The following is a 20,604-nucleotide window of genomic DNA, read 5'->3' on the forward strand; positions in this document are numbered from 1 at the left end:
TATGATTAAACATTAGTATGTAAAACAAGAGTAACTAAAACACCTAATATTAATAACGAATCGTATGAACAACAAAGATGAAAGACCAAAGGGTCAAAACACTTGTACTGTAAAATGTTGATGTAATACACAAAAATAAGATCAATAAACAGATAAAAAAAAATTTCCTACCATTTGCTGAGCAACTCTTCCCGAAACAAGACACACGAGAGCAACGTCGAGGACCTGTCGTCTCACTGTTTCCCGATATGAATGCACGAGACACGTCAGCACAATGACACCGAAAATCGGTAGAAAGGTAGCCAAAAAGTCCAGTAAGGCCCATTGCCGAAACAAGATACACACGAGAACCATCTCAGATAACAATATTTCCACCAAAAGATTCATCAAGATGGGAGTTAAAATAATTTACACCGTCACTTTATACTAGCATACAAATATGCTGTGCGAAACAGAGTATACCGATCAATATGTATTTTTGTCGTAATTACTTTAGTATGCGGCCGAAAACAAAAATTGTTAGAACAAATGTTTCCACTTGATTTGCGCATTCTACTTTCCAGGCGTATCAGAACTGGCTAAACTTAAAGCAATCCTAAATATTTCTTTATCACAGTGATGTGGTCGTCCTGAAAAGGACGGGGTTTTCAGCGGATGTCGTTACGGATGGCCAGCTGCAGATGGCGATGGATGATTTTCGTTTTCTTGTTGTCACTGGCAGCGGGCCAATTCCAACACTTCGGCAGCCAAGTACTCCATCACTGCCGCCAGATAGATCGATGCACCAGCACCGACACGCTCGCCGTAGTTCCCCTTCCGAGGCAAACGATGGATTCTGCCGCCAACTGGGAACTTCAGACCAGCACGGTTTGAGCGGGACTTTGCCTTGCCCTTAACTGTTCCTCCTGTGTGCGTGTTTCTGCGTAAAAATTCCATAAGATGCTGTTAACAGCTCGACAGCCAATTTAGTATTACTGGCTGCCGCTCTGCTAACTCTCTCTTTTATATCGTTTCACTGTTTCCCGTTCTGCGTATAGGAAAGGAATTCTAACAAAGGGAACGTCCGTCCACCGCTACCACTAGCAGGTATAAAATGAAATGTGATCTGAGAAATAGCGTCATCATTCGTCATCTAACACTCGGTGTGGATAGACGAATAACCTACTACGACTAATTTCGATTTTGTTTTATCTTTTCGCAGTTTTCTACCTACCCAAGCTATGGGTAAAACGAGCCATAGGTCCGAGAAGGATCCAAAGGATGCTAAGCGCCTGAAGCCAAGTGATGTACAGGTAAACGACCGTTTGCTGAGTAACAACCAATACGCTGATCTGCCAGTTGATGTCGAAGAGGAACTGCAGAAGAAGGAAAAAATGCCGTCTTTCTACCTGAAGGGCTTCCCACCAACTCTACGCTCGGATTTCAACACACTGATCAGCAAAGGACTACAGGCAACAATCCGTCTATGTACTGAAGGCTACAAAATAACTGTTCCGGCTTTGAACCACTACAAAGGAGTGGAATGTTATCTGAAGCAGACAAAAGCGGAATACTTCACACACGATATTGCCGTCAACAAACCTATGAAGGTTGTACTTCGAGGACTACCCGATATGATGAAAGCCGAACTAAAGCAAGCATTGTCGGAGGCTGGACTGAAGCCTATGATGGTGTTCAAAATGAAACGACATAATACGGACAAAAAGTTTAGAGATCAACTGTACCTGTTTCATCTGGAGAAGGGTTCCATCATCATGAGTCAACTGAAAACGATTAAATCGTTATTTCACATAATCATCGAATGGCAAAAGTATAAACCGGTACATCGGGATGTCACACAGTGCACGAACTGTTTGAACTACGGCCATGGAGCGAGGAATTGCCACATGAAAAGTCGGTGCAGGAAATGTGCCGAACCACACAATACCAACGATTGCCTACTAGATGACATCGCTGTAAAATGTGTGAACTGTGATGGCGACCATCCATCTACTAGCAAATCGTGTCCCAAACGTGCTGAGTTCACAAAAATTCGACAACAGGCGTCCCGCTTTTCTTTTTTTTTTTTTTTTTCGCCTCGAACAGTCATCGGGCGCGGTTCGCGTTTTCGAGCGCTCCGCAAGTAATTTATATTTATTTATTTTTTTGACGCGTAGTCTACGTCGCGCGCGGGCCTTTTTTTTATATAGCCTTTCGGACAAATTTTATCTAGAATAATGAAGTGCGGTGTAAAATCGTGTATTAATATTGACGATCGCTTCCTTTGGAAATGCGAATTCTGTGAAAAATCGTACCATTCAGCCTGCATCGGCGTGCAGCGGCATCAAGAAAACTTTATTCTGGCATTTATGGTACCAGTGTGTGCCGACTGTCAACATTTAATAAGAACAGGAGCTGAAACTCTAAAACTACTTCATCTACAGGAGCAACTTCTAAAGCATACAAAAAATCAAACGGAAACGTATCACCGGACCACTGCAGACATGAAAACACATTACCTGGAAATATTCGACAGTGTCGAGCGCTTGCTCATCGACGTGAAGCAGTCATTGTCCAGTATCAGCAGAAACGACCACAACATTTGCGGTAAAGTAGGTCAGCGCATGCAGTCATTCGAGGCCTCGCTACACAGTGCCATAAAAAACGTCAGCGATTTTAGTAAAGTAAATGACCAGCATATCAAGGAAATGAGTGAACGGCTTCTTCGCCTCGAAGAAAAATTCTTACGACCTACCAAATCTGAAGTCCCTGCAATAATACCTAACACTATTCTGGAAGAATTGAGAGTTGAAGTCAAAGCAATATCGACTTCAATCTCCAGTATAGGAACCAAAGACCAAAATACCAAACCTAAGTCTCTAGCTGAAGAACTCAAAGAGAAGGAAATTCAAACATGCGACAGTGGCTGGCGCTTCATTGGTGGTAAAAAAATCTGGAAACGAGACTGGAGTGAGTATGACAAGAAACAGCGCACTCGACGGCTGCAGGAAAAACAAGCAGAAAAGGCAAACTTCAGACGAAAACATCGGAAGCGGAAACAACAAAATAATACAAATTACAGTATACGCAGTAAAAACAACAACTACACCAACAACAGCAAACACGACAACAACAACAACAGCAACAACTACACCAACAACAGCAAACACGACAACAACAACAACAGCAACAACAACAACAGCAACAACAACAACAACAACAACAACGACAATAATGTGCACTACAACAGTAACTTGAACACTAATAGTAACAATACCTGCCACAACAATAACAATAATATGTCATTACAATATACCTTACCCTTGGACAAAGACTTACTAGCAGCTGCACGGGTTCAATTCTCCGGGAATCCAGGTGCAGATATTGCCTCAAAATTCATAAATTTTCAAAAAGGTGAAACAATCAACCCTTACAAAGGAACAAGAAGTATTCAAAACAACACTACTCCGGTCTTAGGAAGTAATGACATCAAAGCTGCACCACCCACATCTCCAATATCACAGAATATAAATACGTCTGCAATATCACAGAACATGAATACAGACAGCCAATTCGAAATTGATCCAATGCGTCCTCCCATTGTACGTCTTACTTCACAATCTGCAAATGGCGACGAATGCTTCTTGAAAGCAAGACTTCGTGACCCGAAAATAATGCACGTCGTCCGTCTGTATTTGTCGTACATGAAAAATCAACAACCTACAGTATGCATCGAGGGTATGACACCAACTAGTATAAAAATGCTATTAGCATCAGAAGGTCTTCCAACAACACCTGACCACCTCCTACGAATCTTCATCGAAGTGCATCAGGAATATGGAATGAAACCTAAGGAAGCGCTGGCCGACCTGGACTCTTATGGGAAATTTTTGACAAGTGAACGCATCCGCCGACTCCAACTAATCCGGGAAGCCGAACACAATTTTACAAGGCCGAATTTTCGGAAATAACGACGCCCCTTGACGAAGGAATAGACACAGAAATTAGTAATGTAAGTATTCCAGAATTCTCAAAAACTTCTTCGCTTCATAGACAAAATGTGACTGAAATTTTGGTCTATTGCCAAAATTTCAACCGCATGAAAAGCCCAGCCAAAATGAAAGAAATTCATCAAAATTTAATAACCTCCTCTTTCGACGTAATACTTGGAACTGAAAGCAGCTGGGATGAAAGTGTTAGAAGCGAAGAAGTCTTTGGAAATAATTTTAACGTATTCCGGCACGACCGAAATTTATCTCTCTGTCAGAAAAAATCTGGAGGTGGAGTCCTCATAGCCATAAACTCTTGCTATACTTCTGAAGAAATTATTACTCCTAAATATAAAGAATTTGAGCATGTATGGGCCAAAGTCTCAATATTGGGAGAAGAACATATTTACTGCTCTGTCTACTTCCCACCCGAAAATGCGAACAAATTCGCTTTTGAATTATTCTTTCAATCTTTAGACACAATTATTTCGAATATGGAACCTGCAGTAAAGCTTCATATTTTTGGCGACTTCAATCAACGTAATGCGGACTTCATTTCTGACATTGAAAATGAATCAATCTTACTTCCAGTCGTAGGAGAAAACGCAACATTGCATTACTTTTTCGACAAAATTTCTAATTTTGGCCTGCATCAAGTAAACTCCGTAAAAAATCAACAAAATGCATATTTAGACCTTCTTTTCACAAATTGCACAGAAGACTTTTGTGTGAACGCATCAAACCTGCCATTATGGAAAAATGAAGCGTTTCACACTGCAATTGAATATTCATTATTTACACACAATGCATCCCTTCCCTACGACTTGGAATATGAGGAAGTGCCGGAATACAATAAAATTGACTTTGAAGAAGTCAAGTGTAGACTAAGTATAATAAATTGGCGGAACATACTGAGTACAGAAGGAAATGTCGACGTCGAAGTAAACAAATTCTATCACATTATAAACAAAATATTAGCCGAAACTTTGCCCATGAAAAGAAGAAGAAAAAATCATAACAGCAAATTACCTGTATGGTTCAATTCACAATTAAAACATTTGAAAAATAGGAAACAAAAAGCACACAAAACTTACAAACAAGAAAAAAGTGACGCTCATCTTCAAAATTACTTAAATCTATGCAATCAGCTCAAAATAGCCATTAACACAGCACACGAAGAATACAACCGCAAAATTGAAAACGAAATAAAGACTTGCCCTAAGAACTTTTTTAACTACACACAAACTAAACTAAAAAGCAACAATTTTCCATCTCAAATGCACCTCGACGAACATGTAGGGACAAATAGTACAGAAATCTGCAATCACTTTGCAAATTTTTTCCAAGAAGTATATACATCTTATTCAGAAACTGACCGTGACCGTGAATACTTCTCTTTCATACCAGCATTTTCCAACTCCATCTCTGTAAACTATCTATCAGAACATGACATTTCGACAGCACTGAAAAACTTAGACGCCTCAAAAGGGCCTGGACCTGACAGTATACCACCAATATTTTTAAAAAATCTTGCTGAAGAACTTACACTACCACTACAACTACTTTTTAACTTATCACTTAATAAATGTACTTTTCCTAAAGCATGGAAATCTTCTTTTCTTGTACCAATATTTAAATCTGGTGCAAAATCTAACATTCGGAACTACCGTGGAATAGCCATTATCTCATGCATTCCAAAATTATTTGAAAAAATTGTAAACGAAAAACTTTTTCATCAACTTAAAAATGTAATAACAAACAAACAACATGGCTTTTTTAAAGGCCGCTCAACTACAACAAATCTCTTAGAATTTATGACATTCACTCTGAATGCAATGGACGCCGGAAACTACGTAGAAACTCTTTACACTGACTTTAGCAAAGCCTTCGACCGTATTGACATACCTTTACTTCTACACAAACTACAAAAATATGGCATAGAACATACTCTTCTTGAATGGCTCAAATCATACTTAACGAATCGTGTACAGGTAGTCCGCTTCCAAAACATTCTGTCCGAACCAATTAATGTAACTTCTGGCGTACCTCAGGGTTCTCACTTAGGGCCTCTCCTTTTCATTTTACATATAAACGACATTTCCTTCATACTCAAAAATCTGAAAGTGCTTATATATGCAGACGACATGAAACTCTTCATGGAAATTAAAAATATCAACGACGCTGTAATATTCCAGAACGAAATCAATCTATTCCACATTTGGTGCTGCAAAAGTCTACTCCAACTCAATGTAAAAAAATGTAACTCAATAACTTTCAGTAGGAAAAATGAAACTATATCCACAAACATACATCTAGGAAATCAACTTGTAGAAAAATGTAAAATTGTAAGAGATTTAGGCGTAATCTTAGACTCCAAGCTCACTTTTGTTGAACACTACAATACCATAATCAATAAAGCTAATAGCATGCTGGGCTTTATTAAACGCTTCAGTCATAACTTTCAGGACCCATACACAATTAAATTATTATACACTACATATGTCAGACCTATTTTGGAATATTGCAGTCTAGTATGGAATCCATACAATATTATTCACGAAGAACGCATCGAATCTATTCAAAAACAATTTCTTTTATATGCACTTCGTAAATTAAACTGGACAACATTCCCTCTACCATCATATGAAGCACGCTGCATGCTCATCAATATACAAACACTTAAAGAACGCCGCGACTTTGCAATGCTTTATTTTATCAGCGACATTATTTCTCAACGCATTCAATCAGCTCCATTATTATCGCAATTAAATTTTTATATACCTAGCCGTCAACTACGTTCCAGGAAATTATTTTTAGAAAAACAAGCTAGAACAAATTATGCAAAATACAGTCCAGTCAATCGAATAATGCGCCATTACAATCAATACAGCGAACATCTTGACCTTACTATGTCAAAAAATCAAATCAAATCTCAGCTATGTCGTAGAAATAATGCGTAGTATGTAAGTGAACATTGTAAACAATTTATATGTAGTCTACATTTGCTTGACGAAAAAATAAAAAAGAGGCAGAACTCGAACCTGCGTTCCAATGCAAAACAATCAACGCGCAAGAATGTTCCACAAAAGGATGAAATTAATTTCCCACGGCTCCCACCGAAGAGGGATATTCCGAATTTGTCGCCACTTCCTCGCAGCAATCCAAAGACTTCAGCCGCTGGATCTCAAAAAGAATCTTCCTCAAGAATCCCTCCTGGATGGGGCAATAATCAACCACAAGCAAAGGATGACTCTGGTGATTTATTGTCTGCTGAACAACTGATCGTCATTTTTGAAACAAAACTACGAAACTGCAGAACGCGGTTAGATCAAATCAACGCCTTAGGCAAATTTATCATCGAATATTCAATATAATGAGTTGGTTATAGTAAATTGGAATGCTTGCTCACTCAGGAGCAAAACTGCTGAATTGTCCGACTTTCTTCAAGAGAAGAATGCCGATATTGCTATTTTAACTGAAACTCATCTTAAACCTGAAATTTCTATTTTTATTTCCAATTACAGGATTCACAGGCTCGACAGGACAACTACCAGACTAAACTAAAAACAAAAAAAAAGTTGCACTCCATCTCTGGAAAGATGACTTGAACGAGCAAAATTTATAGCGACATTTAAATTTAAAGCTATGTTTGATTTAAGCCATGTTTCCCACAAAGCAAATACATCATATTTTCGACTATGCCATAAAACTTGAAAAGAATGCCGTTGTAGGATGAATCATTTGCGGCGGATGATAGTTTATTCATCAAATGAAATAAATGATAGTTACTTAAAAAAATTACAGTGTTATGTACGAGTCACGACCGATCATGATTACACTAAAAATGAAGTTTTGGAACTCTCCTATCAACAGATTTAAATTTGAAACATAGAAGAATAATTATCATCTAATATATCATCGTCAAGTGCGTTCAAGAAGTATTTATAATATTTATAGCAAAAGTTTTTTTTTGCAAACTTCCACTTCCGTTAGTAAATAGAAACTGCTGTTCACGACAAGTGCCAGCGGTGATTGGTTTGCTATGTTTGATGCCTGTTATTAAAATCGTACGTGAAGTCGACAACAGGTGTTTCCGAAAAGGCTATATGAAAATTTCCAACGCAGATACACATCTACGGATTTTTGTTTTCTCTACAGAACTTCTTAGAACTTATGTATTTTGATGTGTTTCTTCAGAAACATGACGATTCAATACAGACCGACGTCAGATAAAAAAGTGGAATCACTGATGCTTCACGATATTCGAAGCGATATTTAAACTTCTCTGATTTGTTTGAACGAAATATATAACGAGTCGTTTCATTTCGAAATTTAAAAGCAAAACTAACGGTGGGAAATGTTAGAAACAACATTGCAGGATCGACGTGGATGCACAATGGTTTCTATATAGTATCGTGTACTACCACATGCTAATGGAACTTGGAGATGCAGATTATGTGTAGCCTTGTAGTTAAAAACTAGAGGGTGGTATATGATGCACTACCAAAATTGGGGCCAAACCTTATGTGAAATTTTTCAATATGGGCAAGGAAGAAATCGGAAATCAATTTTCAAATCCTATCAGAACTAATTAGCTCAAGTGACACGTTCCCCTAGTTATTTGGAGATTTGTGTCTCGCTGCCGATATTATGCTTCGTAAGACTGAATCAATTTCTAACCATTTAATAAGGTTACATGATTATTGTTTGTTTCAATAATAGTAGCTAAGGGCTTACGCTGAAAGAAAGTTCATTGTTTAATCGGTTAGCCGTTTAGCACGAAAATGGAGATACCAGAATGCATAAGACCCTGCAATTCATTCTTGAAGTAATATTTTCGAATCAACTTAAATGTGGCAAATCCAGTAAGAAATCACCGAGATACAAGCGATTCAAATTGGGTCCGAAAAATCTATCGCTGATAGTTCTGAATTGACCTGCTAGTTCACGTAGCAAACGAACAAGTTTTGTAGCAGACGGAAAATGACTCCACATACACAAACGCAACTATTAAGCGAGCGAATGGATACAACTCAGTACTGAAATCCGCTCATTACACTAGTTACGTTTTTCCTTTACAGGCAACCAGCAGAGACTGAAGACTGAAATGGTGAAAAGGCACATGATTATAGATTTTTTGATGCATGACGCAAAGCCTCCTTATAGCAAACGAAGCAGAAGCTACTATATGAAATTTTAGGTTTAGATCTACGATTGAAACCGTCGGCCCTGCTCGAAAAATCAAGAAATGACATCATCCGCTGTGATGGGAAAGTTTTGAAATTCTCAGGCCCGGGTATTTGGTAATCTTCGTTACCGGAACTTGCAAGGCGAAGTTTGGTAATTGCGTTTAAACGCACGGAAACCCAAATTTCAGCAATGGTTATCCCTTTTTAGCGAACCGTCTTACCCCACACATTTCGCAAGGGTCAGTGGCCTAATTCGGCTGCAAATCTATTATCATGTGAACGAGAGAGTCACAGAATCTATTATCATGTCCGTGAGAGAGTCACAGAATCACGAGGCTCCAGTGCCATAAGTAACTCATTTGGGTGTTATAGCAAACCTTCCATTGAACGGCAGTTCATTTGCGGTGCTTCAAGTTGTTGATTTGCGTTGGATAGTTTATGAGATCAATACTCGATAAATTAAATATAACTTATGACATCCAATTACTATTTTGGTACGGACGATAAATTAGAACTAAATATTTTAACAGCTGCACGGAACGACCGAAATTAGCTCTGCGCCTAATTCGTATTACTGTTTTTGAATTAGTTGATTTTAACAACAAAATTTCCAAAATAACTATAAAATTAGTTAAAATTGAGAATTTAATTTGCTGAAAAAACTCTTATTTTTAGAGAATGTGTTTAGTTGGTGAATATCCCGGACACAAACCAGCAATATTTCAATCCAACACGAAATTCTCATTGACAACTAATTTTGTTATTAAAATCAGAAAATTTGTTTCTATTTATCTATCACCATCATTACTGAAGGACAGCACAAAGAAAACAATACTGAAATGGGTATTATTAACAAGTTTATTAGCCAAAAACTCATGAGAAGTGTCAAAGCAAAACAATCCATTAAAAAGCTAAACAGGAGAGTCTTATTGAAACTGCTTGAAAATTGTTTTGATGTTTTTCGCATGTGTTCGATAGAACTTTATTTAAATTGCTAAACCGATATGTAAAAATGTCGTAAACTGTTAGAGGAAATCGTATTTATTCAGAATTTGTGCACACTTGAAGCGATTGTGCGTAATGATGTTTTTACGCGGAACAGTGAAGTGAATTTCGAATGTTTCACTCTAATTGTGATGAAGTTTTTTTGTATCTTCAAACCTTCCGAGCTGCGCCGTCCGGTGTACTACTTGTATTCGGTTTTTGTTTTGCGAGTGCCAAAAGTTTTCAGTGAGAATGAAGAAAACAGTGATTTAGAAGAAAAAAAATTCAAAAAGATGTTTATGTTTCGTTTGTCTTTTTCTTAAATACAACATCGTATTTATACCTGCCAATATAGAAAGGACAACCGCGTCTGAAATTTTTCGGCAGTAGTGTGCCATCTATTGGCTAGTAGTCATTACGGTGTTACCGTTTCGGTGACAGGGCGCCATATAGCTGCAGATTGCAGAAGCCAATTCAACCATTCATATTGGTTGAAAACAACATTTTATTTCTTTAATTCAACTAAAAAATTAGTTGAATGGAAATGAAATGTGCCTTAGCTAAGAAATGACAGCACGTTTAATTTGTGAATTCAACTAAAAAAATAGTCATTTCAACAAATATTTTATTATTATTAAGGGAATGAGAATAAAAAATCTAAATTAGCAAAAGTAATATTTTTTTAGTTGTCTCAAAAAATAACTAACTAAAATCAGCAAATCAACTAAATTTTTCGCGAAAATGCTGATTTCGGCCGTTCCGTGTGCACTTGTAACTTGCACTTGTTACACGGCAAGGCACAAATCTCCAAACAACGAGGTACCTGCCACTTGATCCAATTAGTTCTGATTCTTGATTCCTGAAGGTGCTATTTTCCATTTGAAAATCACCGATTATTTGCTCCAAGCTTTGAATTTGATCAATCAAAGATGGCTTGTAAGTTAATATTTTTTCTATTTCAGAGAACTTTAAAGCTCTTACTTTTGGAATGAGGCTTAATTTGGGTATACAAATATTAAAAACAAAAGGCAGGGATTACTCACGGTTCCTCGTTCCTGAAGGATTAAAATACACCGCTTTAGTGTTCAAGCCTTCTAATTGCTAATTCTAACACGAATCCCAGAGTCAAATGAAAGTGTATTAAAAATTGCCACTGTGTTATAAAACAGAATATGAATGATAAAAGAAGGCACAAGCAGGTAGAATAAAACATGTTTTTATTTTACTTTAATTTCAGAGTTGTAGTGTTTGTTGCAGACGGATTACGAATGGAATCATTTCTAAGACATCAAGCCAACCGTACCGAATTTTTAAGGAAAATAATTCTTTCTGAAGGAGCATTTGGAATATCTTACACACGAGTTCCAACCGAGTCAAGGCCAGGACATGTAGCTTTATTTGCAGGTACTGTGTGTGCTACTTCGGTTGTACATCAAATTATTATGATTATTATTATTATTATTGTTATTATTATTATTATTATTATTATTATTATTATTATTATTATTATTATTATTATTATTATTATTATTATTATTATTATTATTATTATTATTATTATTATTATTATTATTATTATTATTATTATTATTATTATTATTATTATTATTATTATTATTATTACTATTATTATTATTATTATTATTAACTACTACTACTACTACTACTACTACTACTACTACTACTACTACTACTACTGCTCCTATTATGATCAGTATAATTACTATTTGTCTTTGTCTTCAAGGAATGCATGAAGATCCTAGTGCAGTTTTCAAAGGATGGAAAGAAAACCCGGTGGAGTTTGATTCCGTTTTCAACCGTAGTAACTTTGCATATATTTGGGGTAGTCCCGATATAGTTTCTGTTTTTTCGTATGGAGCGGAAAATAAAAATATTCGAACCGATTCATATTCGCCTAACATAGAAAGTTTTTCTCCAACCTCCAATACTAGTGTTTTAGATATATGGGTTTTTGAAAAAGTGAAGGAATTTCTTTCTACATCGGTAAATCGTAACATCATTTCAACGGAAGAAAAAGTTATTTTATTTCTACACCTATTAGGATTAGATACTGCTGGGCATGTACACAAACCATATTCAAAGTATGATTATATGTTTGTGGTAAGTGATTACAGTAATGCATTATGAGTTTAGTCATTTTTCAGAAAATTTAAAAATTGTGGACAAAGGCATTCAGGAAATTGCAACTTTGATCGATAAAACCACAAATCACGATAATAAAACTGCTTTTATATTCACCTCTGATCATGGCATGACGGATAGAGGATCGCACGGATCGGGCGATTTTACTGAAACTGAAACCCCTTTCATTGCGTGGGGTGCTGGAATTCAACACTGGGAAAAGGCCTCGATCGGTGAAAACTTGTAAGTATGCCTATTTTACTAAAACTAGGAGAAACAAGCATTATTTTCTAATAGTTTCCGAACAGCGTTGCTATCCATTCCAAAATGCAATCCCTCCCCATCGCCAATGCAAGTCTCTAACGAACCCGAAATTATTGAAATTGGTTCATCCATATCAGAGAAAATTTGGCGGTAATGAGTTTCAAATTTTTCTGATTTATTGATTCTTTTCGGTGAGAATTAAAAAACCTTACTGTTCCTCAGCTATCGGACGACAACATATATTCTTCGTCAGTATTTATTTATTGGGAAAAGCCGGATGGAAATGAAATGTGGCAGTCTTACTCTCCAGCAGGCATAAAACCTCCTCATCATTTGTATCAACAGATAACAATGATCCAACAGATACATTTAGACATAACACTAACAAATAAAACTAAATCTTTGACCCTATAACTAGTTGATGACATCAAGCATAACAGGATAGTAATAGTGCTCTAATATTTCATTTTAACCATAATTTGTTCTTGCAATAGGTAATATTAGAAAGAGGTGGGAACGTAGCTTACGTCGATGAATGTCGATATTTATCAATTGCGAGAGTTCGGGACAATCGGTACGTGATTAAGGCAAATCAGCAACTAAAGTTGCCTTGACACTCCGACGAACAAAAACCCGATATAAGTCAATAAAGTTACATCGATCTATGCAACTAGGAAGATTAGTAGGATTTCTCCATGGTAGTTTACGCAGGGCAAATCTAACAAATGTATGTTGAATAGCTTCGATCCGCTTCATGTCGATTTGATAGTAAGGCGATCAGACAACAGCTGAATATTCATGCGTCGAACGGACTATAGCATAATATAATACTTTCAGACAATGTACATTGACATAGCTCTTAGTAATGCGAAAAAACGAAACCTTGAAGCTTGGAGGCCTCAGAAATCACATAATCAATATGACTTTTGAAATTCAAGAATGATACCTAAATCTTTAACGGTAGACTTGCGTTTCAGTGCATTCTGCAAAATGTTGTAGTCGTAGCTAAATAGCGAGTGTTTGAGAGTAATCGTCGTAACGGAACATTTCAAGGCATTTAAAATCATTCTATTGTCAATACATAAGTTGACGAATGTGTGCTGCAAAAATATAGTGTCGTCGGGCGATCTTACTAGTTAAGGTTTACTAAGACTAGTATTTATATAAAATTTACAATTTCAATGAATACATCACAAATATATAATTTATAGACAATCACAAATTTATGCGCATCCAAGAAATCGCCTGATTCAGACGGTTTGCCGAAGGAGTTTTATTTGCGCACATTCAACATCACCCACCGCGAGCTGAATTTAATTCTGAACGAAGCCATTAACAGATCGGCTGAAAAGTTCGTATCGTTCCTATGAGAGGGCGCCACTAGAATTAAATCCATACCATTTTCAGTTAGTACCAACCTTCAAAAGATACGTGTATAAATTCGACAGCTGTCTGATTATTAGTTTGTGAGATATTGCATTTTGAGTGAAGCTACTTTTGTTATTGTGAAAAAATGGAAAAAAGGAATTTCGTGTGTTGATGAAACACTACTTTTTGATGTAAAAAAGTGCCGCCGATACCAAAAAATGGCTTGATGAGTGTTATCCAGACTCTGCACCGGGCGAAGCAACAATTCGTAAGTGGTTTGAAAAATTTCGTACTGGTCATATGAGCACCGAAGACGATGAACGCAGTGGACGTCCAAAAGAGGCTGTTACCGATGAAAACGTGAAAAAAATCCACAAAATGATTTTCAATTACCGTAAAGTGAAGTTGATCGAGATAGCTGACACCCTAAAGATATCAAAGGAACGTGTTGGACATATTATTCACGAATATTTGGATATGAGAAAGCTTTGTGCAAAATGGGTGCCGCGTGAGCTCACAATCGATCAAAAACAACAACGAATTTATGATTCTGAGCAGTGTTTGGAGCTGTTATATCGAAATAAAACCGATTTTTTTCGTCGATATATAACAATGGACGAAACATGGCTCCATCACTTCACTCCGGAGTCCAATCGACAGTCAGCTGAGTGGACTGCACGCGATGAACCGAACCCAAAGCGTGGAAAGACTCAACAATCGGCCGGTAAGGTTATGGCGTCTGTATTTTGGGATTCGCATGCTATAATTTTCATCGACTACCTTGAAAAGGGAAAAACCATCAACAGTGACTATTATATAGCGTTTGAAGGACGAAATTTAAAAAAACGGCCTCATTTGAAGAAGAAAAAAGTTTTGTTTCATCAAGACAATGCACCGTGTCACAAGTCGATGAAAACCATGCTGAAATTGAACGAATTGGGCTTCGAATTGCTCCCTCATCCACCGTATTCTTCAGATTTGGCCCCCAGTGACTTTTTCCCGTTCTCAGACCTCAAGGGAATGCTCGCTGGTAAAAAAATTTCAAGCAATGAAGAGTGTTCCGTAGAACAAGAACGCGGGGCGCGTGGGGATCCCAAAATGCTTTAGCAAATCAAACCACCGTTTTAGTGTAGTTCAATTTTAGCTTTGAGCTGTAATTTATTTTTAATTTAGATTAAGTTTTAGTGATAATTGTAATTTTACTCACACAAATCGGTATGCCTTTACAATTTTACGCAGTCTCCCGCACCTAGTGTAAACTTCTAGCTCTATGTAAGGAAAATATAGGTTAGAATTGAATTTTTACATAAGTTTCAATTACTAACAATAATCTTTCTTCGTAGATTTAAGCTACCAATAAGTTTTAACTAGGTTCTAAGTTTGAAACAAATTTTAAAGATTGTAACTTTTAATTATTATTATAATTAGGTTTAAGTTTCAATTCTTCACAGAAATAGCTGTTAATACTCGTGTTCGGTTTTAGAATAAACAATTTCTGACAGTTCTTTTCGCTACACGCTTAATAATTTCCCGCCACTTGCTTCGTTAATTGTTTCATCGACAACAGTGCTGCCAGTTTCAACATCCTCCCCCCCGTAATACTGGCCACCTGGTTCAGTTTTACCATCCACCTCTAAGACAGCCAACCTTGAGACAGGTCTACGCATTACCCCCCTCGCAGTTTGAATAATTGCTTGACGAACTTTCCCGTCCGCTCCTTTGAGTACTGTCTGTACTCGACCGCGTTCCCATCCATTTCTTCTGTCTCCATCTACGATGTACACTAGGTCACCTTCGGCAACAGGTTTAACATCGCCGAACCACTTCGTACGCTTGGTGAGGGTCGGCAGATACTCACGAGTCCATCTTCTCCAAAATACGTCAAGTTGATACTGGATCTGACTCCACGAAGTTCGCAGAGCCGCTCCTGAATCCGTTGGCTTAACTGCTGGCTGACGAACGCTACTGGAGTTTCCCAGAAGGAAGTGATTGGGTGTAATCGCTTCGCTTTCCTCTGAAGTCAATGGTAGATACGTCAAAGGACGAGTGTTGACTATCGCCTCTGCTTCGACAACCAATGTAAGTAATGCTTCATCGTCAAGCTTACGACAGTTATCGTACGCTGTTTGCATCGCAGTTTTTATAGAACGAACCATTCTTTCCCACGACCCACCCATGTGTGGGCTCGCGGGTGGTATAAATAGTTCTCCTTGTTGTTGTTTTTTTTTTTAAATAACTATTTATTGGAATATGAGTTAAAATTAAATTATTAAGATTTAAATTGGGTGTTCAGCCACAAGTGGTGACTTTTCAGCCCTGTTATATATATATATATATATATATATATATATATATATATATATATATATATATATATATATATATATATATATATATATATATATATATATATATATATATATATATATATATATATATATATATATATATATATATATATATATATATATATATATATATATATATATATATATATATATATATATATATATATATATATATATATATATATATATATATATATATATATACGATTTGGTTATTACCATGAAGACATCATTTGCTTCCGCAATTCTGAGATTTTTGTGTAGGGAAAATTCTAAACCTACTTGTATTGTGTAATGGGGAAAAGGAACTTATATACTAACTTACTAACTAATACAGAGAGCGAATCGATTCAATTGAAGATTGCATCGATTTTTGTCGGAATTTGCTTATAATATTATGTGACATTACATCTAATGGTTCTATATTTGTGAGTCTGTGTAACTCATTTGTACTAAACCAGGGAGGACGCTTCAAAATCATTTTCAGAATTTTATTCTGAATCCTTTGAAGCGTTTTCTTCCTGGTGGAACAACAGCTTGACCAAATTGGTACCGCATATAGCATGTCTGGTCTGAAAATTTGTTTATAAATTAACAATTTGTTTTTTAGACAGAGCTTAGAATTTCTGTTTATAAGAGGATATAAACATTTAATATATTTATTACACTTTGCCTGGATTCCTTCAATGTGATCCTTGAAAGTGAGTTTTTTGTCATACGTTAAACCTAAGTATTTAGCTTGATCAGACCATGTCAATTCCAAGCCATTCAATTTAATAAGTTCTCCTTGTATTTCTTGCATCTGTTCCCTCAACAGTCTATCAGCTCCTTGGAAGTTAGTTCCGTTGTCGGAATGTATCTCTACCGGAGAGCCACGTCGACAAACGAACCGCCTTATGCACTTGACGCACGAATCGGTACTGAGGTTATGAGCGACTTCAACGTGAACGGCTCTAGCGGTCAGGCAAGTGAATACAGCGATCCAACGTTTTGCATTACTTCTTCCAATTTTAACGAGTAGCGGTCCGAAGAAATCAACACCCACATAGCTAAACGGTCGAGTGAAAGAAGCCAAGCGTGCCGCTGGTAATGGAGCCATCTGCGGTATCTGGGGCCTGACTTTGTTGATTTTGCACCACTGACAAGTTTTTGATAACTGTTTCACTGCTACTCTCAGTCTTGGCACGTAATACTTCTGGCGTATTTCGTTAGTTACGGTTTCGTGATTACCATGTCGAAACTTACGATGGTAATCGTCCAGCAGTAGAACGGTAAACTTATGATTCCGTGGGAGTATGACTGGAAACTTTGCTTCTAAGTTGATGTTAGGAGCCTTCCCGATTCGTCCGCCAACGCGAAGCAATCCATTATCGTCTAATATAGGTGACAACTGGAAAATGACACTACTTTTGCCTATAGATCCTGTCTTCTCAGCCGAGTCTCGCTGGTTTTTCACGAATATCGCCATTTCATCGGGAAACGCCTGCCATTGCACCATTTGTATCAATGAATATTCTGCCGATTTTAGTTCCTCTGATGTTAAAATTCCGCTCACTACTTCTTCTCCAATCTGCTTCCGCTTCAAATTTGCCAGAAATCTTGCCACGTACGCGGCGGTTCTTACCACCCGAGAAAGCTTCGAAAACCGATCCAGATCGATCACAGGTTTCGGTAACACAACTTTACTGTGTGAGTAACAAGGACGCAACTCTTCTTCCGTGTCTACAGCAGAGTTCTTCTGTATAGGCCAACTTATTTCCGGTCCGCGCAGAAATTCTGGGCCTTTAAACCACATACTGTCTTGCGTCAGCTTTGGTCCTTGACCCCATTGGTTGCAGCATCGGCTGGAGTAGATTTTGAGGGCACCCACCGCCATTCGCTAACATTCGTTGTCGTAAGCAACTCCCCGATACGACAGGCCACGAACTGCTTATATCTGCGATGATCTGCTCGAAGCCACGACAACACAGTAGCCGAGTCGCTCCACAAATACTTCTGCACTATGGCGAGACAGTGACCTTCTTCAACGAATTTCATCAATCGCGATCCCAACATTGCGGCTTGCAATTCCATTCTAGGCACCGAGAGAGGTTTTAACGGAGCCACTTTTGCTTTTGCGGAAACCAGGGTACACTCTCCTACTCCATCAGAATTTACTAAACGAAAATAAACAGCCGCGGAATAAGCTACTTCGCTAGCATCGACGAAAACATGCAGCTGTAATCCATCATAGCGTTTTACCGTCGCTTGGTGGAAATAACACCTTGGAATACGCACATCGCTTACTTCTTCGAAGAGTTTGGTCCATTTCTGCCAACGCTCAAAAATTCTATCGCTCACTAGTTCGTCCCATTCGATTCCCGATCGCCAGACATCTTGAAGAAGCATTTTCCCGTGGATATGGAATAGACTCAGAAGTCCTAGCGGATCAAAGAATCCCATCAGGCATTTCAGTATCTGTCGCTTTGTGGGTCGCTGATTGTCATCAACCAGGCTCTGGATCTCGGTCGACATCATCGTAGAAAAGTAGAGTTCATCGGTTTCAGTACTCCACAGCAATCCTAGAACGCGTTCGAATGCACCTCCTTGGACGACGGTGTTTGTTCCAGCTGAATTTGTTTCTTCTAACTCTTTCAATACTTCTCTACTATTCGAACGCCAGCTTCTTAGTAGAAATCCTCCTTCTTCGTGAATCATGCGCATCACTCGACTGACACGCACAGCTTCTTCAGTGCTCTCAAAACTATCCAAGCAGTCATCCACATAATGGTTCTCGACTATTCCTTTTACGGCGCGAGGATATCTTTCCCGAAACTCTTCGGCGTTTTTATTTTTTACAAACTGCGCTGACGCTGGCGAGCACGATGACCCAAATGTAGCCACATCCATTAGGAAGATTTCCGGAGTATGCGAGGGATCCGAACGCCAGAGGAATCGCTGAGAGTGCCGGTCTTCTCTACGTATAGAGATTTGGTGGAACATCTCTTTGATGTCTGTAGAAATTCCAACTTTGAATTGGCGAAAACGTAACAGAACTGCTGGCAGCGAAGTCAGCTGATCGGGTCCTTTCAGAAGCATTGTGTTGAGTGATATTCCTTTAACCTTCGCCGCTGCATCCCAAATTAATCGCACTTTACCTGGTTTTCGAGGATTTTTGACTATCCCTAACGGCAGATACCAGACGCGTATCAGGTCAGCGACAAGCAACTCATCTTTAGTTGCTAGATGAGCATAACCATTGTTCTGATAGGCAGATAACTGTTCCTGTACGATTTCCTTGAGCAAAGGTTCTCGGGCCAGTTTCTTCTCCAGGCATTCCAGACGTTTTAGGGCCATGTTGTAACTATCTGGGAGTTCAATATGGTCGAACCTCCACAATAATCCCGTCTCGAATCGTTTGCCTATGCGAATTGTTGTTTTCTCGAGAATACACTGGGCCCGTTTTTCTTCTTCCGACATAATCACAGGTACCTCTTTAGTCGCGACATCTTCCAGCGCGAAATAGTCCTTCACCGTGTTATGCAGCTCTTGAGCTACAGTGCAGTCGCAGGAATGACAGTTTACTGTATGCGTTGTATCGTTTGTTGTCTTGCCACCGTAGACACACCAACCCAATCTGGTTTTGACAGCTACGGGTTCGTAACGTAATCCTTCCTTCGTTCGCAGTGGAACAATCAGATTCAAGTTATTCACTCCGATCAACAATCTAGGCGTTGCGTTTTCGTAGCTTGCAACTGGAAGCCCTTGGAGATGACGATAACGGTTCATTAATCGTTCAAATGAAACAGTTTGTTTCGGGAGCGATAACTCTTTCACCGTGCGTGAGTCTTCAACCTTATACTTCGCATTCCCGTTCAACGCCGAGATTGTCAGAATGACCTGCTTAGAAGTGGCTTCCATCCGCGTCACGTTTCCGGTCCACATCAAGCATAAAGGCTTTATGATTCCATCGGCGCCCAATTCGTTTGCTAATTTCTCTTCGATTAGCGTCAGCGACGATCCTTCGTCGAGAAAAGCGAACGTGTTAATGACACCATTACTGGCACGCAGCACTACAGGCACTATACGGAACAGGATGGCTTCTTCGAGTATCCTATGGGTGAAGTTCCCCGCCGAATGTTGACGACCGTTCAAGGATTGATTGTTTCGCGTCGAATGCAGCAGAGAATGATGCCGATACTGGCATCCCTGGATGCCACAAGATCCTTTGCTACGACAGCTACGATTGCCGTGCGCGTTCAAGCAGTTTCTGCAAAGTCCATTACTATGCACACACCTCCAACGTTCTTCCAAAGGCAGCGATTTGAAGACTCCACAGTCTTGGATGCGATGACCCGGCTT

General features: G+C 38.4%; 1 protein-coding gene across 5 annotated transcripts in view; it reads left to right on the top strand.

Moving 5' to 3' along the window:
• The window catches only part of LOC131439915 (GPI ethanolamine phosphate transferase 1-like), a 111,739-nt gene that overhangs the window by 24,553 nt on the left and 66,582 nt on the right, over positions 1 to 20,604 (top strand). For 4 of the 5 annotated variants that reach the window (XM_058611014.1, XM_058611016.1, XM_058611015.1 and 1 more), the window contains 3 exons: positions 11,379 to 11,545; positions 11,886 to 12,243; positions 12,296 to 12,526. In XM_058611014.1, the coding sequence (XP_058466997.1) occupies positions 11,379 to 11,545; positions 11,886 to 12,243; positions 12,296 to 12,526 (756 nt within the window). Of the gene's footprint in view, positions 1 to 11,056; positions 11,078 to 11,378; positions 11,546 to 11,885; positions 12,244 to 12,295; positions 12,527 to 20,604 lie in introns of those variants that run through there. The other variant, XM_058611019.1, reaches the window with a different exon arrangement.

The sequence above is a fragment of the Malaya genurostris genome, unplaced genomic scaffold, assembly GCF_030247185.1.
Source record: "Malaya genurostris strain Urasoe2022 unplaced genomic scaffold, Malgen_1.1 HiC_scaffold_11, whole genome shotgun sequence".
Classification (NCBI taxonomy): Eukaryota; Metazoa; Arthropoda; class Insecta; order Diptera; family Culicidae; genus Malaya; species Malaya genurostris.